General features: G+C 35.6%; 1 protein-coding gene across 2 annotated transcripts in view; it reads right to left on the bottom strand.

Moving 5' to 3' along the window:
• Nucleotides 1-875: 875 nt before the first annotated feature.
• hpda (4-hydroxyphenylpyruvate dioxygenase a) overlaps nt 876-26,049 on the bottom strand; it is a 37,362-nt gene continuing 12,188 nt past the window's right edge. Inside the window, exons 4-14 of one of the 2 annotated variants that reach the window (XM_068221127.1) lie at nt 22,709-22,813; nt 21,842-21,884; nt 20,362-20,444; nt 19,836-19,925; nt 18,953-19,059; nt 14,642-14,719; nt 13,295-13,457; nt 9,819-9,890; nt 9,613-9,735; nt 7,698-7,814; nt 876-1,547 (exon numbers count right to left, since the gene is read on the bottom strand). In XM_068221127.1, coding sequence (XP_068077228.1) covers nt 1,428-1,547; nt 7,698-7,814; nt 9,613-9,735; nt 9,819-9,890; nt 13,295-13,457; nt 14,642-14,719; nt 18,953-19,059; nt 19,836-19,925; nt 20,362-20,444; nt 21,842-21,884; nt 22,709-22,813 — 1,101 coding nt within the window. In that variant the 3' untranslated portion in view covers nt 876-1,427. 2 annotated transcript variants of the gene reach the window in all.

Here is a 26,049-nt window from a genome sequence, read left to right as displayed (position 1 = left end):
CTGGGAATCAGCAACTTATCCAGCATATGTTTTACACAGCGGATGCCCTCAAAGCTGCAACCCATTATACTGGGTTACCCAATTCACCTATAGCATGTGTTTGGACTTGTAAAGGAAACCAGAAGGAAATCCACGCGAACATGCAAACTCCACACAGAAACACCAACTGACCCAGATGAGGCTCAAACCAGCGACTTTCTTGCTCTGAGGCGACAGCACTACCTACTGCGCCATCACACTAAGCCCTTTTGAGACTAGTATTTTATGTATTTGGCAATGTCTGACTTGACTGCATTTCCCTTTTTTTTGTTGCTCTTACTGTTTGTTTGACATTCTTGCCAGATTTTGATTACATCTGAGTAGCCTCAGATTGGGTCGGCCCATCTCGAAACCAGCCGGTTGTTGGCAATTGGGCCAATGCCTAACATTTACTATTATTCTTACTATTATCACCATCATCATCATAATATTCACATCTCGCACAAGATAAAAGATGCCTACATTTAAAAAAACAATACATATGAAAAAATAAATAAATAAAATAGGTGATCGGCCCACATTTAAAAAATGGTCCGGCCCTTCTGGTATTTGCCAGAATTGCCAGATGGCCAGTCCGCCCCTGAACTGAGCATATGATCGTGACGCAAGGCTGTCAATCAATATTGGTGGGCGGGGGGTCCGCACTCCTATGTAAAGTTGCGGTCGGTCTGAAAACCACTCCAATTGGTCCACCGTTTTTATGTTGTTAAATTGAAAAAAAAAGAAGTGTGTGTTATTATTTAACCCTAATATGAGGGTCTAAACACTATACTTACACACATGTCTGTCCAAACAGCTTGAAAAGTAGATTTTTGAATGACACAAGTGACACACTCTTATTTCCTGTTTGAGCTGTCTTTATTATCGTCCTCGCCATTGAGTTTGCCATTGTGTGTGTGTGCGTACGTGTGCATGCATGTGTGTATGAGCATGTGTGCGAATGTATGTGCGTGTTTGCGTGTTTGAGTATGTGTACGTGGGTGTGTGCATTTGTATGCGTGCCTGTGGGTGTGAGCGTGTGCGTGCGCGGGTGTGTGCGCTTGCATGCGTGGGTGTGTGCGCTTGCATGCGTGGGTGTGAAAGCGTGCTTGTCTGTGCTCTTGTGTGCGTATGTGTGTACGTGTGCATGTGTGCTTGCATGTGTACGTGTGTACGTGGCTGCGTAGGTGTGCGTGCGTGTGCTCTTGCGTGCGTATGTGTGTATGTGTGCGTGTGTGCTTGCGTGCGTATGTGTGTGCGTGGCTGTGTACGCGTGCGTGGATGTCTGCGTGTGCGCGTGTGCATGTGCGTGTGTGTATATGTGTGCAACCGTGGTTGCGTGCGTATGTGTGTTCGTGTGCGTGGGTGTGTATGTGCGTGGGTGCGTCTGCGTGTGCGCATGTGTGTGTTTATTGAAAAGCCTTGGAGACGCTCTGGTTCTGCGCTGTGAGGACGGTCAGGTTTCCTCTGGCGTCCTGGTCTTTCTCAATGGCCTCAAACAGAGACTTGAAGTTTCCGGCTCCAAAACCCTGCAGATAAACACAAGAGAACACCACTGTTATCAGCTCAGAGAAAAAGAACACAGTTAGCCTAGCAGTAGATGAAATGCGTACACTGTCAATCAGCTGCCTCTGACAAATTAAACGGTGTAGAAACCATTTTCACTCAATCATTTCAATGATTTTAAGTTGTTAGAAAGTAACCAAAATTCAACGTCAAGCAAACATCTTAAACTAACATCATATTGGGGGTGGATGGTTCTGAAATACGGGAGACTCCCGGGAGTGTATGGTCAAGTTGACGTCTTGTGCTTGCTGGGTGTTTAAGGCCATTTCAGTCATCACACAGTAAACATCCGTCATCTTCTCATCAGTGACCTGCATCTAAACAGTCTCTGGGTCAACACGTGTAAAGATTTTAAACATCTTCTTGGACACTTTTAACGCTTCCAAACAGTTTTCTGCAATTATAAATCGCCCATGTCTTGAGGTTGTTCATTATGAGGTGATTTACCTTCTATGTGTGATTTGATTGGACAGGAATCACAGGACTGATTTTTCTAATCCGCATAGACAAGAAAATATAAAGTAGTGACTGCAGGATGAAGCAAAGTAGTGGAGTAAAAGTACCGATACTACAATAAACATGTACTCAAGTGAGAGTAAAAGTACACATTTATAAAACTACCTAGTGAATTACAATTCCTGAGAAAAACTACTCAATTAAAGTCATTTGTGTAATAGCCGGCAGCTAGCTCTCTGCAACTCTCACATGGTCGCCCACTGAAGCTAAGCAGGGCTGCGCCCGGTCAGTACCTGGATGGGAGACCACATGGGAAAGCTAGGTTGCTGCCGGAAGTGGTGTTAGTGAGGCCAGCAGGGGGCGCCCAACCTGCGGTCTGTGTGGGTCCTAATGCCCCAGTATAGTGACGGGGACGCTATACTGCTCAGTGAGCGCCGTCTTTCGGATGAGACGCTAAACCGAGGTCCTGACTCTCTGTGGTCGTTAAAAATCCCAGGATGTTCTTCAAAAAAAAGAGTAGGGGTTTAACCCCGGCATCCTGGCCAAATCTGCCCACTGGCCTTTGTCCATCATGGCCTCCTAACCATCCCCATATTCAATTGGCTGCATCACTGTCTCCTCTCCACCAATCAGCTGGTGTGTGGTGTGCGGTCTGGCGCAAAATGGCTGCCGTCGCGTCATCCAGGTGGATGCTGCACACTGGTGGTGGATGAGGAGACCCCCCACTGTGTAAAGCGCTTTGAGTGCCCAGAAAAGCGCTATATAAATGTAAGGAATTATTATTATTATTATTATTATTTGAGTATTTGTAATTTGTTACTACACAAGTTAATAGGTTATTAACATAGACTGTAAAATATATGGACGTAGTATCCGTGACGTCACCCATAGGTTTCTGAAGAGCTCAAAAGAAGCCACAAGTAGGCGCGGCCAACCGTCGCCATTTTGTTCACGCGTCATCACTGCCCATAGATATATACACTAGATGTCGCCTGGTCTATTGTTGTCTATTGGACGGAATGCGTCAATAGCGCCGCCATCTTGCTACAGGGTAGCGCTCCTTTGAAATGAATGCGGGACCAATGTACAGTGGAGGACTGTGGCCATCCAAAGCCAGAGATATACACATATACACACATATCTATGATCGGGAGTTTTCCTGGATGTTAGTGTGTAATTTTTTTTTCTAATTACGAAAATTATAATTTTACATCACTTTTCTACATTGATGGATCAGTGACCGCACGGGCATTCCTGACAAAAAGCTTGTGTTTGTGTGTACAGAAAGGTACTATCCACCCTCCCTGTTAAATTTGATCTAATTATGTCCTGAAACACAGCTCCTCTCCTGCTTTCACTGCTCATACTGACGGAGAGAGCGATTTGTTTGTGAATGAATCCACCGAACGACTCTTTCACTAACGTTAGCCGACAATAATACAAGTTTCTGGCAGCGCAGCGTCTCATTGTCATATTTCTTTTGCATTGTTTGCTGATTTTATTCAACAAAACTAGCATAAGCCGAGTGTTTAGTGCGAGTTGGAGCTGCTTTGCCGTATGGTGAATGCAGTAAGTGACTGTTATCATCAATAACGTTCCCTGATTAGCACAAAAGTTCAGAACATACAAAAACAGAAAAAAACTTAATATTACCTATGAAATGTTCTGCCTTTGTGCTTTGTTTTCTTTGTTTGCTCGTTACTACACCCGTAGACGGCGCTAAAGTCCCGCATCTTTACGTAATAACACTGTCTTGACTAGTGGGGTTGAATGACTCTTGTCCTGGGAGCACTGTACCAATGTGTCGATATCTAGTGTATATATCTATGATCACACCCACGGCGGGATACCAAACAAGGGCAAAGAGGCAGAGAGTGAGTGGAGCTACAGACACCTGCTGGCATTTAGCTTGGACCTGGTTCAGACACACTTTACTTTGGGAGAACGCTTAATACTTTATCACCTGCGACTCGTTTGTATTCTGAACACTTGTGCTTGGTTGTACACTATATCAATAAAGTGTTTAGTCTTTTAAAAACACTGCTGTAATGCACAGAGCCACTAAACATTGTTCTTATGACGTTTTTCAACTGGAGGAAAACGCGAATTACTTCCAAACTCTTCAGATATAGTCTGTGTTAGTTAATGTAAGACTATTGATGAACTCCAGCATAACACTGTATGACAACACTTCAGATGACTGATCTAGAGCCTACAGCCGATCAATCTGACAGATTCTGCAGTGCATTACAGCTCTAAATATAAATATAAACGATAAATGATCTTAAATAAAACAAATACATGTATAGAGATGGTATATAAGTATATAACTTTACTCACATGGGAAACGGAGGCCACATGAATAGTTTGTGAGCACAATTAAGTGCACTCAGCACGCCATGCCATCTAATAATTGTAGGAAACAAGTCCAAAAGGCAGTTGAGTGTGTAAAGCCACATAAAACAACACAGAAATACGATAAATATGCCGAGTTCAGTGGCTAATCTGCAGGAGTCAGCTGAGGTGACGTGACGGCGACCAACGAGACCTAGCTGTCACTCAAGTGGCCACGCCCTTAATTATGCAAACTTAATATAACTTAATATAAAGGAAACGGATGAGTTATAAAAACATTCACCCCCCTCACAGTTGTCATGAAGGGTGATATTAGCTGTTTTAACCAAAATCTTTGTTTGTACCAGGCTGTAAACACCTTTTTTTCTGCTGTAAAGTTGGCCATTCTAACAGTGGGCTCAATTGAATATTTGCTCTGTTTTGGAGCCAGGAGTGTCCAGGACTAGCGGGATTTCGGATGAATTGCAGTTTTAGTTACTTCCGTATTGGCTTCCTGAGGGAGAGCGGGAGGTTGCCGCTTGGTTATTAATAGTGAGATTTTTACATTAAATTAAATATTAAGCATATTTAACCATCATTTAGGCAAGATTAAGCAAAACAAAGTTGTATTTTTTTCTTAAAGTAGAAAGACTAATGCTTTATTATCCTGTGTACCCCAAAAAAGTTTTTCTTTTACCAAATACAATCCTAGACGTTTGTTTTTTTTTATATCTGTTTGTGTCACTGGGTTCATTTTCTTGCTCCGTTTACATTTTTGAAACATCACAAAAGCCCATAAAGCCTTTAATGTGGTTCATGTAGAAATGTCTTCTCTTGAGGCGTTTCCTTCACTTCACAAGTGTTAAAATGCCCCGTAATAAAAACCCTGAGCCTGTTAAGACAGATCCCACACTCCCTGTTCCCTACTGTATTTACTGTACTCCCATCCCTCCTCACATAGATCAGCTAATGCCACATAATGCCATGTTTATGCGTTTGCCGTCTAAACCGACAGTATATGCATGTGTTTGTGTGTGTTTCCACAGTTTCTTGCACAAGATTAGTTTATATTCAGCTGTCATGTTTGGCGTTATTTTATTCCTAATCCTGTTTTTAGGGCTGTAATTATGGACAGTATAGAGTGCATCTACAAATGAGACTAAAATAAACAGTAACACTTTACAATAAGGTTGCATTAGTTAATGTTAGCTAATGCATTTACTAACATGAACAAGCAATGCACAATACAGTTTATTACAGTATTTGTTCGTGTTAGTTAATGCAAATACAGTTGTTCATTGTTAGTTATACTCTCGGTGCATTAATTAATGTTAACGAGGAAGAATTTGGATGTTAATAATGCATTAGTAAATGCTGAACTGATTAATAAATGCTCCACAAGCATTGTTCATAATTAGTTCATGTTAGTAAACACATTAACTAATGAAACCTTATTGTAAAATGTGACCAAATAAATAAGTAAAACCTACATGTATCCTGATTACTTTACATCATAATAATGCTTGCTTGTTTAAACCCGAGTTGGAAATGATCTGACAAGCATAACCACTGGGTTAAATGTTTAAACTGAAAAACTGCAACCCAACAGTTCACAATTTACACACAATTAGGTTAAAATAACTCTTTAAAAAAGTCTATTGTGTAAATAATGAATGTTCTATGCTAATGTTCTATATTATAATATAATGTAATATAATATAATATAATATAATATAATGTAATATAAAATAACATAATATAATATAACATAATATAAAAAGTATAATATAATAAAATATGATATAATATAATATAATATAATATAACATAACATAATATAAAAATATAATATAATATAATATAATATAAAATAATATAATATAATATAATATTATATCATATAAAATAATATAATATAATATAACATAACATAATATAAAAATATAATAGAATATAATATAAAATAATATAATATAATATAATATAATATAATATAAAATAATATAATATAATATAATATAAAATAATATAATATACTATAATATAATATAATATAATATAATGTAATGTAATATAAAATAATATAATAAAATATAATATACTATAATATATTATAAACTAATATAATATAATATAAACTAATATAATATAATATAATATAATATAATATAATATAATGTAATGTAATGTAATATAATGTAATGTAATATAAAATAATATAATAAAATATAACATATTATAATATATTATAAACTAATATAATATAATATAAAATAATATAATATAATATAATATAATATAATATAATATAATATAATATAATATAATATAATATAAAATAATATAATATAATATTATATAATATAAAATAATATAATATAATATAACATAACATAATATAAAAATATAATATAATATAAAATAATATAATATAATATAATATAATATAAAATAATATAAAATAATATAATATAATATAATATAATATAATATAATATAAAATAATATAATATAATATAATGTAATGTAATATAAAATAATATAATAAAATATAATATATTATAATATATTATAAACTAATATAATATAAACTAATATAATATAATATAATATAATATAAACTAATATAATATAATATAATATAATATAAACTAATATAATATAATATAATATAATATAATATAATATAATATAATATAATATAAAATAAAATAATATAATATAATATAATGTAATATAATAAAATATAATATAATATAATATAATATAAAAAAATAAACTAATATAAACTAATATAATATAATATAATATAATATAATATAATATAATATAATATAATATAATATAATATAATATAATTAATATAATATAATATAATATATGTAAGGGTGGCTCAGTTGTTAGCACTGTGGCCTCACAGCAAGAAGGTCGCCGGTTTGAATCCTGGCTAGGCTAGTTGTCTAGTTGGTTTGTTGTCATTTCTGTGTGAAGTTTGCATGTTCTCTCCGTGTTTCCTCCAGGTTCTACCACAGTCCAAACACATGCGCTATAGGGGAATTAATGAACTAAATTGGCCGTAGTGTACGTGTGTACGTGTGTACGTGTGTGTGTGTGTGTGCGTGTGTGTGTGTGTGTGTGAAAGAGTGTGAAAGAGTGTGTATGAGTGTTTCCCAGTACTGGGTTGCAGCAGGAAGGGCATTCGCTGTGTAAAACATATGCTGGAATAGTTGGCGGTTCATTCCACTGTGGCGACCTCTAATAAATAAGGGACTAAGCTGAAGGAAAATGAATGATTGAATAATGTTTATGAATGTCCGACTCACAAAGTGGTTGTTCCTCTGAATGACCTCCAGGAACAGCGTGGGTCTGTCCTGCACTGGTTTGGTGAAGATCTGCAGCAGGTATCCTTTATCGTCAAAGTCTACTAAGATTTTTAACTCCTGCATTGAAAGAAGACACAATAGTAGATCTTAATCCTGCAGATCTGTGTTGTATGAGTTGCAACATTCCTTTTGAAATGTAATATGTAAAATGCCAATGTGTTTCTGTATTTAAATTAACTGATTTATTTTATCTTTGCCATGATGACAGTAAATAATATAAGACTAGATATTCTTCAAGACACTTCTATACAGCTTAAAGTGACATGTAAAGGCCTAATTAGAATAATTAAGTTAACTAGGCAGGTTAGAGTTATTAAGCAAGTTATTGTATAAAATGGTTTGTTCTATCGAAAAAAAAATAGCTTAAAGGGGCTAATAATTTTGTCCTTAAAATGGTTTTAAAAAATTAAAAAACGTTTTTATTCTAGCTGAAATAAAACAAATAAAACTTTCTCCAAAAGAACAAATATTATCAGACATACTGTGAACATTTCCCTGCTCTGTTAAACATCATTTGGGAAATATTAAAAAAGAATCAAAGGCGGCTAATAGTTATATAATTCTGACTCCAACTATATATATATATATATATATATATATATATATATATATATATATATATATATATATATATATATATATATATATAGAGATATATATAGAGATATATATATATATACACACACACATATATATATATATATATATATATATATATATACATACATATACATATATATATATATATATATATATATATATATATATATATATATATATATATATATATATATATATATATATATATATATATACATATACATATACGTATATATATATATGTAGTTGAAGTCAGATTTATTTACCCCCTTTAATTGTTTTTCTTTCTTTTTTAAACATTTCCCAAAATATAAATATACACTACTTGTCGCCTATCCAAGTTTTAGGAACACCACATAATAACTTGACTTCTAGTTGATCATTTGGTATCAGAAGTGGCTCATATCAAAGGCGAAGGCCTCTAGATTTTGCTTATTTGAGCACAATACAATATGATCATGGCTTGAATATTAATAATGTCATTAGGACAGTGCGGTCTGACTCTGCTTAGACTAAAGTCTCATCACTGAACAGAAATAATGTCCTAGTATAGAATATAAAGTCCTGCTGCAGTGGAGACAGAATGAATATTGTGTCTGACTCCATCATGAGCTTGGAGGACTGCATCCATACATCTCTGACATGACTCAAATCACTGATTAATAAAGTCATCTGGAATGAAGAAGAAAGCGTTCCTGCAGGACTCCCAGAGTTCATCAAGACCCTTTGTGTTCATCTTCAACCCCTCCTCCTTCATCTTACTCAATAATGTTCATGTCTGGTGACTGGGCTGGCCAATCCTGGAGCAGCTTTGCTTTCAGGAGCTTTGATGTGGAGGCTGAAGTATGAGCAGGAGCGCTATCCTGCTGGAGAATTGTCCCTCTCCTGTGGTTTGTAATGTAATGGGCAGCACAAATGTCTTGATACCTCAGGCTGTTGATGTTGATCCTCCACTCTGCAGATCTCTCGCACACCCTCACACTGAATGGAACCCCAAACCATGATGTTGGTGTTTCCTTCACCAAACTTCACTGATTTCTGTGAGAATCTTAAGTCCATGCTGGTTCCAGTAGGTCTTCTGCAGTATTGGTGATGATCAGGATGCAGTTCAACAGATGATTCATGAAAGAAATCCACCTTATTTCCAAATGATCAACTAGAAGTCAAGTTGTTATTTGTTGCTCTTACAACTGAGATCCAGGACAAGCCTTTTGTCAGGTAGTGTAGTGTGATTATTGCTGTTCTTCTCTCTCACCTGCAGGGTCTTCAGGTCCTCCTTCACCTTGATTTTTGCCGTCTTCAGTTTCTCTCTCAGACTTTCATAATAGTTATCAGGAGCAGACAGAAACTCCAGCCCTCGAGCTCGAAGATTCACAATCTGAATTATCAGGAAAGAGTTTCACACTTTGACTTTTTCGACATGATTTTGCTCTAATACTAATAAATAAGTTGTGGACGTACCGCCTGGATGATGTTGGAGGTGTTCAGAGCTATATGCTGCACTCCAGGACCTCCGTTATAATCAATGTACTCCTAAAAACAACAGCAAACACTCACAAATTATTCATTTTTTTATTCAATTAGTACAAACTTTTCGGAATGTAGCTGCTATATCTCTTGTATAGTATTCAGAGAGTTGTATAGAGTTGAAGCCAGAATTATTAGCCCTCCTGTTTGAACTCTTTTATATGATTTTCCCCATTCATTTATCATTCATTTTCTTTTCGGCTGAAGGCTGATTTATACTTCTGCATCAAACGCATGCGTATGCTATGGCGCTAACGCACAGCCCTTCGCTGTGGCCATCGGCATTGCTAACGTGCACCTCTCAAAAAATGTAACTACACATTGCAACAACGCGTAGCGCAAGCTCTGTGATTGGTCGGCTTGGTAGCGTTGACGAGTCGGCGAATGGCGCGAACCCAATGGAGCGATTGTTTACAAGTGTGGAGTCCCGTGAAGGAGCTCCAGATGGAAAGTTTTGTTCTGTGTTTACCTCATAGTTAAAGTTGCTGCACATCCGCCGGTTCCTGCCTCAAAATGAGCAAGTTTGAGTCACTTGTACATCCAGGAAGTGTTCAGGAAAAGCAAAACAGCAGAGAAGAAACTCGACACAGAGGAACATTTACACCTCACTGCCAACTAGCGTTTCGAAAGTGTTAATGCAGACCAACAGAGACAGCAGCAGAAGTATAAATGCACAGCTACGGGCGTTGCATGCGCCGTGGGTTACGCCGGTCACTTGACGTAGAAGCATAAATCAGGCTTAAGGCTGATTTATACTTCTGCGTCAAACGCACGCTTATGCTACGGTGCTGACGCACAGCCCTTCGCCGTGGCCGTCGGCATTGCTGAGGTGCACCTCTCAAAAAATATAACTACACATCGCAATGATGCGTAGCGAATGCTCTGTGATTGGTTGGCTTGGTAGCGCTGACGAGTCTGGGCGGGACCGAGAGCCACGCGAGCGAGACACTGCTCGCTGCAGAGCCATTTGAGCAGAGCTGAGCTCCAGCGAGGGGGAGCTTGAGCTCTCGCTCCTCCTCCTATAAGCTGTTTTAATGCGTACACCCACCCCACCCCTAACCCCGACCCCCAGTGACGTCACTCGTAGAAGAAGTGCAAGAAAGGAGGAGCGAGAGCTCAAGCTCCCCCTCGCTGGAGCTCAGCTGTGCCCAAATGGCTCTGCAGTGAGCCCAATGGAGCGATTGTTTACAAGTGTGGAGTCCCGTGAAGGAGCTCCGGATGGAAAGTTTTGTTCTGTGTTTACCTCATAGTTAAAGTTGTTGCACGTCCGCCGTGTCCTGCCTCAAAATGAGCGAGTTTTAGTCACTTGTACATCCAGGAAGTGTTCAGAAAGACCAAAACACAGGAGAAGAAACTCGACGCAGAGGAACATTTACACCTCACTGCTAACTAGCGTTTCTGAAGTGTTAATGCAGACCAACAGAGACAGCGCGCAGAAGTATAAATGCACAGCTACGCGCGTTGCATGCGCCGTGGGTTACGCCGGTCACTTGATGCTGAAGTATAAACCAGGCTTTAGTCCCTGGGGTCTGGGGTTGCCACAGCGGTATGAGCCACCAACTTATCCAGCATATGTTTTACACAACGGATGCCCTTCCAGCCGCAACCCAGCACTGGGAAACATCCATACACACTCATTCACGCACAAACTCATAGGCTACAGCTAATTTTAGCATACCCAAATCAGCTATAGTGCATGTGTTTGGACTGTGTGGGAAACCGGAGCACCCGCGGAGGAAACCCACGCCAACACAAGGAGAACATGCAAACTTCACACAGAAATGCTAACTGACCCAGCCGAGGCTCGAACCAGTAACCTTCTTGCTGTGAGACGAACATGCTACCCACTGCGCCAATGCATCACCCTGTTTTTCCACAATTTCTGTTTATTCAATACATTTTTAGTTTGAAACAATATTCAGCACATTTATGGTTTTAATAACTCATTTTTAATAACAGTTTTCTTTTCTCTTTGTCATGATGACAGTAAATAATATTTGACTAGATATTCTTCAAGACACTTCTATACAGCTTAAAGTGACATTTAAAGGCTTAACTAGGTTTCAAGAGTTCCCACTTAGATAATGCTTGACTATAATAGCAGGTTTGGCATGCTGTCCCGGGAGAGAACCCGGAGCTCAGAGATAGATGAGCCCAAGGTTCCCACCTGGTCAATGAGCATTAGGAGGGATATGAGATCAGATATTTCCCAGTACATTTTTTGCCTATACTTTGCTTAATAAGGTGGTTCTATAAGAATTGATTCAGTATGTATGTGTTAAGTGCTTGTGACTGTTTTTACGATTCGCTTATGCAGGCCCGGATTGGCTAATCGGGAGGACCGGGAGAATTCCCGGTGGGCCGGTCCGTTTTTTGGCCGCGAGGGCCGGTGTCCCTAGCTCCAGAATCTGTTGCTCTCAGCAATCACACTTTTTAAATTTATTTATTTACTTGACCACAGCCTTTTTATTCATTATTATAGCACGTTAGGGTAAGACGCCGCGGACCCGGGTTCGATCCTCGTTAGAGTAACTTAGTGTTTTCATTTTTATTAATAAGACATATTATACTGTTAGGATTGTTGAACATTTGAAGTTCTAAAGCAGCTGTTTTCTCAAAAAAAAAAAAAAAAGACGTGATAGTGTCATTAGAAACTGATTTGGAAATATTTATTTATTTACTTATTTTAATATAGTCAGTCGTGAACTGAGGTGGGCCGGTCTGAGGCTTGAAACTCCAGAGCTGAAAAGGTGTCCCACTCCGGCCCTGCGCTTAAGTCACATAGTTTTTAGACTGTGGGAAGGAAACCGGGGAAAACCCATTCAAACACGGCGAGAACATGTAAACTCCGCGCAGAGAGTACCGACTAGCTCAATTAGAAGTTGACCCATGCTGCGAGACAGCAGCGCCAGCCACTGAGACTTTCTCCAGAAGAAAAAATATTATGGGAAACGCTGGAAAAACTCATTATTTAGGAAATCTTTGATAAAAAGAAACAGAATTTACAGGAGGGTGAATAATTTTGGCTTCAACTGCATTATATTGCATATAATATACAACAACATACAGCGCTCAGCATAAATGAGCATACCCCCTTTTGAAAAAGAATAATTTTATCCATTTCTCAGTGAATATGGAGTGTAATTTTTTGGTGCAAATTAGCAAGTTAAAGAATAAAAGCAACTACAAAATTTCAACTGAATGTGTTTGCTTCTCTTGATTTTTTTGTTAGATTAGTGCATCAGTTTTGCCTTTGGTACTGACTAATCTAATGTATGTGCACAAATATATTCCTGTAAAGCATTCTGTGGAAAATATTCATTTTAAGAGAGATCTGTGAGGGGTGAACTCATTTACGTTGAGCACAGTATATGCATGCAGTAGAGATTATGATAGTGAATGTGCTGCACCTGGATCTGTGATTTCTTCTTGCCCATGGCAGGTTCATTAATGGGCATCTTGATGGTTTCTTCATAATTAGTGACGACGATTGAGCGAAGCGCGCTGTACTCGGTGTGGATCTGCTTATCATCGATAGACCAGAACCGGTGGAACAGCAGACACTTCTGATACCTGCAGAAAAAAAAAACACAGACGGGTGCGTAAAATACTTCTCTTACTTAGAGTTTTTGTTGTTTCTAGTCCAAATATTGAACAATTTTCTACATTTTTTTTAAGAGAAACGAAAAATGTCGTCTTGTTTTATTTATTTCCGCTTGTGAATTGCATTATGTTAGTTAGTTGACTTTATTAGTACCCGTAGGTAGATTCTATTTGCAGCAAAGTTTGGCATTAGATACAAACAACTAAACCACACATATACACATACAAATTATACCTTATAAAAAATTACAATCTATTCAGAGCGACAATAGATGATGGGACAAAGCTACTCCTGAACCGTTTTGTCCTACTAAAAAGCATCTGAAACCTTTGGTTCTGAAGGGAGCAGGATAAACTCCTCAGACAGAGGATGAGAGCTACAGCTACTAATGTTCTGGGCAATCCGTAAAGCTGCCTACTATACAGGGATTTAATACTCGGCTGTGATTCACCAATCAACCTGCTAGACCATCTAACAACCTGGCTCAGTCTTATGTATTGTTGATCTCAGCTCTGTCCACTTTTGATGTTGAAAATTCAACTCTACAGTAAAACAAAGTGACTTCTATTGACATTTTAGTAATAATATAATGTATAAGAAATAATATCTAGAGGAATAAGAGTGTAGAATATCAGAAAATGTGCTGCGGTTTATTACAAGGTGTTTTGTTATGTAATTTACAACACCAACACAGACAATAGAGCACTGCAAACTATTTAAAATTTTAATAAAAGTCACTTTTTAAACTTTTTCAAGGTTAAAAGTTGTTAAATGAAAGATCAAGATCCTATAATATGATCCAAAAGTGTAAATATAATCAGAAAAGTTCAAAAATTAATCACATAATATCGAAAGCTGGTGGTTTAGAAATATTTTTGGCTGTGTGTGTGTGTGTGTGTGTGTGTGTGTGTGTGTGTGTGTGTGTGTGTGTGTGTGTGTGTGTGTGTGTGTGTGTGTGTGTGTGTGTGTGTGTGTGCGCTTGTGTATGTGTGAGCATGCTTGTGAATGTGTGTGTGTGTGTGTGTGTGTGTGTGTGTGTGTGTGTGTGTGTGTGTGTGTGTGTGTGTGTGTGTGTGTGTGTGTGTGTGTGTTTCTGTCAACAGCTCCTGGAGTTTGTCTTATTGATCGCTCGTTCAGATGGATGACCCCTCACCAGTCCGAAACGGGCACCATTTCATCATCTGGCTGGTTTCCCACAATGTGGTCGATGAAGCTTAAATGTCCCGACGGCCTGTTGAGTAAGAAAAGCAGGTTTGTGTCAAGTGTCACGTTTCAACATGTTTTCCAGCATTCTTGTGTTGAAATGGCATCAGTCACAGTGGCGTTGCGAGGGGGTGGGCTTTGGGGGCTTAAGCCCCTGATGTGTTGTCAAAAGCCCCTGATCTATTGGAATATGTTGCACTTAAATAAAAATAGGTTTTATTTTGTTATCTAAGTACTTAACATTAGCACATACATCACGCGCATTCCACTTAACGCAGTGTTTGTGTCGGGTGATTAAATAGTCAGCTGTTCGGCAGTACCTGTTTCTACCGGCAGATGGGAGTGGCACTGTTGTCACATAGGGCCCTATCATACACCCGGCGCAGTGTGGCGCAAGGCGCGGAGCAACAGTCTTTTGGTAGTTTCAGCTTGGCGCAAGAGTGGTTTTGAGGCGTTGCGCTACGCTGTTTAAATAGCAAATGCATTAGCGCTCATATGTGCGCCCATAGGTGTTCTGGTCTAAATAGGAAGGCGTTCTGAGGCGGACCGCTGGCGCGTTGCTATTTTGAGAAACTATAATAGATTTTTCATTAGACCAAAATTAACCCAATCTAAACTCCAGCGCAGAGTTGCGCCTCGCTTACACACTGCTTAATACACACAAGAGAGCAATAGGCAAATATCTTTACATATGAAAAAATGTAAATATTAAGGATATATATAGAATATAATAAGAATAGATATAGAATATAAATATAAAGGATTAAAATATTACAAAACATATTATTTTCTAGCCTACATAAATATGAAAAATCACTGCTTTTATGTCTTCTTCATCTCGGGAGGCTTTTTCAGTTCATTCATAACAATTTGCTTTTGTATAATGTTATTATTATTAGCAGTATTATTTATTATATCCATATTTATATTTGTTTTATTAAAAACAAGCTTAGATTTGTCCATCTGTCAGGTTTTAGACCATATGGGGCGCAGCATGTGTTTTAGGATATAACTCAGGTTTTTGAGCACATTTTGTTATTATTATTCATTTATTCGTTTGCTGGAAATTAGAACTGAATTTAGAAATGGTTTTGAAACAAATATTTGCGCTTAACAAACAAAAGTATTTATTTATAGACTAATTGATGTCTGTGCGTAAAGGTTTCCCTATCCAAGAGCGAAAGTACAATTTGTATATGACGATAGACATGCACAATATGCGCCTTTTTTTAAGGAATAATACATTTATGCAGTCATGAAAATGTTTTGACAGCCAATATGACGGTGATTCGATGCTTCACAAATGTTGCAGATGTCTTTATCAATATCAAAATGCTTTTGTGATGCTAAATTAATTTAAACATCCAGTTATTCTTTACACCAATTAGGAAGCCAGCTACTACTCCGACTACTATAATAAAAAATTATTTTGCTCTAACTGTAAAACTAAATAAATTGCTAAATACTCTTGGCACATGTAAGTGTAAAACCTGCAGCCCACAACAAATGTGTAAAGTTATTGCGTGTCATATTTGACAAACCGTTTACTGCTAATTTTATGTAATTTTATCTCACATGGATAACTGATCATTAATCAGATGATGTCATTACGCAGCTGTGCCATCAGCCAATCGTTGCATTGCTGATCATGATTTCGAGGATCGGTAGATCTGCCCTTCACAACACACGCAGCGATCTCAGATCAGTTCATCCAGACATTCTAATCTGATTCACGAACTTGTTTGAAGAACCAGTCAGTTATCAAGAATAAGAGATCCAGGATCTGTCAAATCATCTTAGATCATTTAAGCAAGGTACGAAGAACTGACCCCTATGTTCCCCTGTGTCGAGTTTTTTCTTGGGTGTTTACCTTTTTTCCAAACGCTGAAGTAGTTCTGAAAGTAGCTAAAACTAGCTTATTCTGAGGCAGAAGCTGAGGCAGAAGCTGAGGCATTACTTTATGAAGTTTAATAATAAGGTTAAGACAAAACAGACGTCTCCATCTGGAGCTCCTTCACGTGACACTTGTAAACACTCGCTCCATCGGACTCGCAGCTCTCCGCATCGCCCACGTTTGTCAACACTACTAAGCCGACTAATCACATAGCTTGCTCTATGCTTTGTTACGATGTGTAGTTACATTTTTTGAGAGGTGTGCGTCAGCATTGACGTCAGTCATGATGAGGAGTCTGACCACATGAAGGCTGCGCCGGACTATATGCGTGCGCTGGATGCAGAAGTATAAATCAGGCTTTAATTTTGATACAGTGTTCAGACTTAATATCTTAACCCTCATACACTCTAAAAAATGCAGAGTTCCACACAATTCATTCATGATGTCCCAACTTAAATCGATTACGTTGACGTAACACATTTAAGTGGACCCTAACCCAAAATATCTGAAGAATTGTGTAGTTTCAGCTCATTTTACATACAATTTACTCTTTTTTTTTTTTTTAAGTAATGCAGAATCCAAACAGTTTTGTTTTGCCCTGGATAAGATAATTTAATATCTAGGGCGTATGTTAATATGTAAATTATGTCATTTTATATATGTATATACAGTTGAAGTCAGAATTATTCGCCCCCCTTTGAATTCTTTTCAAATATTTCCCAAATTATGTTGAACAGATTCAGGAAATTTTCACAGTATGTCTGATAATATTTGTTCTTCTGAAGAAAGGCTTGTTTTATTTTGGCTAGAATAAAAGCACAACAGTTTCACAGAACAAACCATCGACAATAACTTGCCTAATTACCCTAACCTGCCTAGTTAACCCAATCACCCTAGTTAAGCCTTTAAATGTCACTTTAAGCTGTATAGAAGTGTCTTGAAGAATATCTAGTCTAATATTATTTACTGTCATCATGACAAAGATAAAAGAAATAAGTTATGAGCTATTGAAAATGAGTTATTAAAACTATAATGATTATAAAATTGGAAAAATAATCTCCGTTAAACAGAAATTGGGGAAAAAAATAAACAGGGGGGCTATAAATTCTGACTTCAACTGTATGTATATATATATATATATATATTTATGTGCAGCAAGATAGCACAGTCGGTAGCACTCTCGCCTCACAGTAAGAAGGTCACTGGTTCGAGCCTCGCCTGGGTCAGTTGGCATTTCTGTGTGGACTTTGCATGTTCTCCCCATGTTTGCCAAGTCCAAACACATGCGCTATAGGTGAATTGGGTAAGCTAAATTGTCCGTAGTGTATGAGTGTAAATGGAAGTTTATAGGTGTTTCTCAGTGATGGGTTGCAGCTGGAAGGGCATCTGCTGCGTAAAACATATGCTGGATAAGTTTGCAGTTTGTTTGTTGCAGCGTGGCGACCCCAGATTAATAAAGGAGACTAAGCTAAAAAGAAAATTAATAAATGAATGAATATTTATATATATATATATATATATATATATATATATATATATATATATATATATATATTTATATTTAAAATGACATAATTTGACCCACTTAATTTTAATATAATTTTCACACTTAATATTTTAAACACCGTAATCCTATATCGTACATTTCTCTTTTGACCTGGTTATGATCAAAAAATAATGGTAAAAAGAAAATACAAAAAAGTTTTTGTTAAGTCAACAAAATCCTTATAACGGGTTTTCATAAGAAATAATATTTTAAGAAACATGTCAATTTTTAAACACACACACTTTTTGTGTTCAGATCATTTTTGCCCCAAGTATGTGTGAAGATATATTAGTGATCTTCATAGTTATATCATGATAGATCATGATCATCATTTTTATTTGCATGTGAATATTTGTTCAAGTTAAATTTATTTATTTTGTCACCTTTCAGAGTCACGTTTATGTTGTTTTTGTGTGTGTGTTTTATTATTATTTAGGATTTTAAATGAATTCCGTTCATTGCTAAGGCACTAAAACTCAGATCATATGATATACTTAACAATGAAATTGAAAATAAAATGTATCAATATTATTATTAAAAGGTACAGAAGCTTTGTAGAGTGTAATTTGACATTTTAAATAATCTGTATTTTTTAAAAATAAAAAGAGGCAAAAAATTTGTCTCCCATTAATGAAAAAATATGAAGCTATGACTGTTTTATAAAATAATGATTCTTTGAAATGTGAATGTGCTGATTTTGAATGCATTAAGAGTAAATTGCTTCTTCAATAAACGAATCTTGATGTAAAAATATTCATGTTTCTTGTGGACAGTGATGAAGGTAATGAATATATATGATATTCTGCAGGTTTGAGACTCACAGTTTTGGTAAGAGAGGGTCTCTGAACAGCGGCTCTTTGTATCCTGGCAGAAACAGGCCTTTATACGGCCCCAAGTACTCCACAAACGTGTGTGTCGTGTCTCCATACTGTAAAACATGATGTCAATATGACTATTAAGTACACAAATCGGGGACGTGAGTACAAGTACAGATATCCCAAACTAATATTACTCCAGTGGAAGTATGAAGTCTTCCTTTTCATTTTTTCTTGACTCAAAGTACAAAATGACTTGATTTTGAATGTACTTATTTAATAAAAGAACTTATTGGTGAATGTTTTGTTTGCTAGAACAAATGTATTTGCAAAACCTGTCATAATTCATGATAATTCAAGAGTGTAGGCATATTTAACAATAAAAACAATATATGACATTATATTATAATAATTGTCTTATATAAGATATATAATAATAATTTATAAGATATGACAATATTAATAAAATTTGTGCAGACAAATATAAGCATACAAAAATACAAGAATTATTATATTATGTTATATATTATATTACATAATCATTTATTAATTCTGATTATATATATTATAAATAAAGTCAATCAGACAGTAAGTAAATAAGTAAGCAAATGCATAAATATAATAAAGTAAAACAGTCAGTAAGTAAATATGAAAGTGAATAAACAAGTAAATAAATTAATTAGTAAATAAATTAATTCATTAATTAGGACAGCCAGTGAGTAAATAAATAAATAAAAATTATAAAGTCATTAGGTAAACAAGTAAACAAAATAAATTCAATTTAATTATTAAATTAAATTAAATTAAATTAAATTAAATTAAATTAAATTAAATTAAATTAAATTAAATTAAATTAAATTAAACCTGTGTTGAGCGGTGTGTTTCTTACAGTCTGAACTATGGCGTATTTGACTTTTCCGCCAGCGTCCTGCTCCACCCATGGCTCTTTCAGCACCGCCGCACCACGCTCTTTAGCTTTCTGCAAACACACACACACACACACAAACACACACACATGTTTATTCCAAAGTCCCTTCAAGCCAAACCAGGTCAGTCTGAGGGATTATATATTAGCTGATGTTGCATTCACCACGGGCCACACGTTGGCTCAGTGGTTAGCAATGTGGCTTCACAACAAGAAGGTTGCTGGTTCGAGTTCCGGCTGGGTCAATTGGCATGTCTGTGTGGAGTTTGCATGTTCTCCTCATGTTGGTGCGGGTTTCCTCTGGGTGCTCCGGTTTCCCCCACAGTCCAAACACATGCGCTATAGGGGAATTGATTAACTAAATTGGTGGTAGTAGGGCATCGGCTGCGTAAACCATATGCTGGAATAGTTGGCGGTTCATTCCGCTGTGGTGACCACTGATAAATAAGGGACTATGCCAAAGGAAAATGAATGAATTACATGAGTTTACCTTGACTAGAAAGTCACAGTCCTCCACCAGAAACGCCACATCTTTGACTCCGTCTCCATGTTTTATCAGATGCTCCCCCATTTCTGAACAGGATGATATTTATTAAATTCACATTGTAATATTCTGTTTATAACTTGGTAACACTTTATAATAACTGCATTATTTATCATTAGCAAATAGTTAATTAGCTGTTCTGTAAATAACTGCTTTGTAAATAATGCAATACTTAATTTAGTAATGAGAAATTAATCAATAACAAAGTATGAAAACACAATTATTATAAACCGCTAACTAACATCTATTAATGCAGAGTTATTAACTATTTGCTAATGCTTAATAAATGACTCATAGTGTTTGTTTTGACATAATATGTGTGTGTGTGTGTGTGTGTATACTTAGTATGTATATATAAATACACACATGCATGCTTATATTTAAGAAAATCAGTTCAGTTTCTTTTATTTTGTCAGTCAAACCATCACTAGATGTAATGCTGAAAGAAATTACATTACTGCGACACCCAGGGAGAACAAAAAATCCAAAAACACTATTAAAATCAAACATAATAAATAAGTTTTTGTAGTTTCTTAAATATATAAAAAATATAGTTATAGTTGAAGTCAGAATTATTCGCCCTCCTTTGAATTTTGTTTTTAAATATTTGCCAAATGATGTTGAACAGATTCAGGAAATTTGCACAGTATGTCTGATAATATTTTTTCTTCTGGAGAAAGTCTTATTTGTTTTATTTCGGCAAGAATAAAAGCAGTTTTAAATTTTTTAAACACCATTTTAAGGTCAATATTATTAGCCCCTTCAAGCTATATTTTTTTTCGATAGTCTACAGAACAAACCATCATTATACAATAACTTGCCAAATTCCCCTAACCTGCCTAGTTAACCTAATTAACCTATTGAAGCCTTTAAATGTCACTTTAAGCTGTATAGAAGTGTCTTGAAGAATATCTAGTCTAATATTATTTACTGTCATCATGGCAAAGAGAAAATAAATCAGTTATTAGAGATGAGTTATGCAGAAATGTGCAGAGGAAATCTGCTCTCTGTTAAACAGAAATTGGGGAAAAAATAAACAGGGGGCTAATAATTCTGACTTTAACTGCATATATAAAATATATAACTGTGATTTAAAATCACAGAAATGAATGAATAAATACTTAATTAGGTATTGGACAGTTTGTTAAATTATTTATAATATTGACAATATTTATATAAAATGCACCGGTGTCTGATACAAATGAAATATAAATCTAAATATTTATCCAATCATTTTTTGTATAGTTTTGTTTTTATGTATGTGTATGGATTACATATACAATAAATATATATTATACACACACACACATATATATCGTCAAGACAAACTTTTATTTTGGATGTGATTAATCATCATGACTTATCTTTCAATCCAGCACTAGTAATAACTTAATGTTTATTTAAGAATAAATGAAATGGTTCATACCTTCATTTCCAGGGTTGAGAGCAGATTCAAAGACAAATATAATCTGTGGAAACAACAAATACTCTTTGGTATTTTTTCAGTAAAATCAATAAAATTAAAAGATTGTCAAGGTTTTTTTTAAATGAATGTGTGAACTGTACTTTTTCCCCTCATATTAATTCAATAATTACATTTGTATATGTTCTCATTTCAAAAAAATTTAATAAAATACAATATAAATTAAAACATTTATTACAAAATATTAATTTAATGAACATTTTAATTTTAATTAAAAAATTTTAAAAAACTCAATTCAGTTTTAAGAAAGATCATAACTAAAACTAAACTAAACCTATCTGATCAGTAATTAATCACTATGTTACCATGTTTTAATAAAGTTTTACACCATTTAAGTAAAACAATAGACATTCTTTAGGACGTGCATTGAAAAATATTAACAAAAGTGCCAAATATTTTGCAAAAGGATGTACGGTAACTTCATAGTTGACTAGGGCCAAAATTGCTTGATCATATATTTAAATATATAGGAAATAGCACAATAATATTGAGATTATATTGAAGACACACAGAAAAAAGGTTTATGTGGTTTACAGAGACACAAAGTTGTATAAGTTATGACAGTTTTACTATATTAAGGGGGTCTACAGAGTCACACTTCGTGTCCTCCATATCTCAAATCATATTTATCGAAGTCTTTGTTCAGATTTTGCCACAGGTTTTCTGTGAGGGTTGGGTTTAGGGGTAGGGCTATATCATAAGCGGATTTATTTTTGTAAAAAATACATTACGCCTATGGAGTGTCCCTGTAAACCATGTATAGAAGTGTGTGTGTGTGTGTGTGTCTCTGTGTGTGCATACTCGATATACCTTATCCTGTTTGACAGCATGAGACACCACTTCTCTGCTGCCCGTCTCCAGACCTTTATACGCCAGCGGCTCAAATCCAAACTTATCACAGTAAAACACCGCAGCCTACACAGAAAACACTACACTGTTAAAAAAAAATCAGGGTTTCACACAATTCATTCATGTTGTCCCAACACAAATCGATTAACTTAACACTTTTAACAAATTTATGTGCATTGAACTTTAAGAAAATTAAGTTGTCCCAATGAAATCTCAAGAATTGTGTTGTTTCAGCTCGTTTTAAATAAGTAGTTTGAACAAGTAAAAATAAATCTTTTTGGAGTGTCTTCATCAAAAAAACCTAAACAAAACAACAAAAGCAGAAATAACATACATTTTCACATTACTTTAATGTGACAAAGAAAAAATAACAAAGAAACACGTTTAGTTACTATGCAAATCGTGACTTGGCAATTTATTACTTTTAAAAGTCACGTTACCCAACACTGGACAACACACTCATAAACACAAGATTAAATGAAGAATATATAAAGATTTCAGTCAAGTTTGTCCTTAAAATAAAACATTGACTCAAGTTTTTTTGATAGTCTACAGAACAAACCATCATTATACAATAACTTGCCCTAACCTGCCTAGTTACGCTAATTAACCTAGTTAAGCCTTTAAATGTCACTTTAAGCTGTATAGAAGTGTCTTGAAGAATATCTAGTCTGATATTATTTACTGTCATCATGACAAAGATAAAATAAATCAGTTATTAGAGATGAGTTATGCAGAAATGTGCAGAGGAAATCTGCTCTCTGTTAAACAGAAATTGGGGAAAAAATAAACAGGGGGCTAATAATTCTGACTTTAACTGCATATATAAAATATATAACTGTGATTTAAAATCACAGAAACGAATGAATAAATACTTAATTAGGTATTGGACAGTTTGTTAAATTATTTATAATATTGACAATATTTATATAAAATGCACCGGTGTCTGATACAAATGAAATATAAATCTAAATATTTATCCAATCATTTTTTTTTGTATAGTTTTGTTTTTATGTATGTGTATGCATTACATATACAATAAATATATATTATACACACACACATATATATCGTCTAGACAAACTTTTATTTTGGATGTGATTAATCATCATGACTTACCTTTCAATCCAGCACTAGTAATAACTTAATGTTTATTTAAGAATAAATGAAATGGACTCAAGTTAAAATTATAAAGCAACTTTAGTTGAGTTGAGTCAACCTAAATTGAATCAACTACAATGTAAAGCTTACCTGTTAATGAGCAGTTTTCATATTTTGTGAGTGTTTTGTGTGTATTTCCGGTTGTGAATTGCATTATTGGATGTTGATCTCTGCTCTGTCCACTTCTGATGTTGAAAATTCCACTCCACAGTGACTTTTATTGACTTTTTAGTGGTTTAAAATAATAATATAATGAATAAGAAATATAGAGAAATACGTGTGTACAATAACAGACAATGTGCTGCAGTTTATTACAAGGTTGTTGTAGCGTAATACACAACACCAACACAGACACTAGAGCACTGCACACTATTACACGTCAATAAAAGTCACCTTTACATACTTTTCAAGGTTGAAAGTCATTGGAGGAAAGATCAAGATCCCATAATGCAACTCAAAAGCATAAATAAATCAGGAAAAATAAAAACATGAAGCACAAAATAAGGAAAACTGATAATTTAGGGGTGTTTTTACAGTGTACTGTACTTGGGTTAACAGTTGAATCAACTCAAAAAAGTTGTGCAGCAAGTGCAGCCTTACAATTTTAAGTTAAGTTAATTAAGCGGCCCTATCATACACACGGCGCAATGTGGCGCAAAGCATGACGCAATTGTTGTTTGCTAGTTTCGGCTCAGCGCAAGAGTTGTTTTGGCGTTTGCAGCACACTGTTTAAATAGCAAATGCATTTGCGGTCATATGTGCACCCGTTCTGGTCTAAAAAGGGAGGCATGTTGAGGCACATTGCTGGCGTGTTGCTATTTTGAGAAACTAGATTAGACAGTTCAATAGACCAGATCAAAGCCGGTCTAAAGTCCAGCGCAGAGCACGTTAGTTGTGCACCTCGCTTAAACTGAAATACAATATAAATTAAAAAATTTATTACAAAAAAATTCATTTAATGTACATTTTAATTTTAATTAAAAAAATGTATTCAACTCAATTCAGTTTTAAGAAAGATCATAACTAAAACTAAACCAAACTTTTCCAACTAAAATCCTATCTGATCAGTAATTAATCACTATGTTACCATGTTTTGATAAAGTTTTACACCGTTTAAGTAAAACAATAGACATTCTTTAGGACGTGCATTGAAAAATATTAACAAAAGTGCCAAATATTTTGCAAAAGGATGTACGGTAACTTCATAGGTGACTAGGGCCAAAATTGCCTGATCGTATATTTAAATATATAGGAAATAGCACAATAATATTGAGATTATATTGAAGACACAAAGAAAAAAGGTTTATGTGGTTTACAGAGACACAAAGTTGTATAAGTTATGACTTGCAATACCTAATACTTATGCAATTTGGCGCAAGGCACGACGCAATTGTTGTTTGCTAGTTTCAGCTCAGCGCAAGAGTCGTTTTGGCGTTTTGCAGCACACTGTTTAAATAGCAAATGCATTTGCCGTCATATGTGCGCCCATAGGCCTTCTGGTCTAAAAAGGGAGGCGTGTTGAGGCACATTGCTGGTGCGTTGCTATTTTGAGAAACTAGATTAGACAAAGGATGTACATCGAAACTAGCAAACAACAATTGCGTCGTGCCTTGCGCCACATTGCAAAGGATGTACAGCAATACACAAATATCTTTACATATGAAAAAGAATTAAAGGATTAAAATATTACAAAAATCATTATTTTCTAGCCTACATAAATATGAAAAACCATGCCTTCTTCATCTCGGGAGGCTTTTTCAGTTCATTCATAACAATTAGCTTTTGTATAATGTTATTATTATTAGCAGTATTATTTATTATATCCATATTTATATTTGTTTTATTAAAAACAAGCTTAGATTTGGGCGAGGCAGTCGCCTCACAGCACGAAGGTTGCTGGGTCGCTGGTTCGAACCTCACCTCAGTTGGCGTTTCTGTCCGGAGTTTGCATGTTCTCTCTGCGTTCGCGTGGGTTTCCTCCGGGTGCTCCGGTTTCCCCCACAGTCCAAACACATGCAGTGCAGGTGAACTGGGTAGGCTAAATTGTCCGTAGTGTATGAGTGTGTGTGTGTGAATGTGTGTGTGGATGTTTCCCAGAGATGGGTTGCGGCTGGAAGGGCATCCGCTGCGTAAAAACTTGC

Source organism: Danio rerio, chromosome 5 (genome assembly GCF_049306965.1).
Source record: "Danio rerio strain Tuebingen ecotype United States chromosome 5, GRCz12tu, whole genome shotgun sequence".
NCBI classification, from domain to species: Eukaryota; Metazoa; Chordata; class Actinopteri; order Cypriniformes; family Danionidae; genus Danio; species Danio rerio.
The sequence above is the reverse complement of the archived record's forward strand: the minus strand, read 5'-3'. Positions and strand labels throughout refer to the sequence as shown.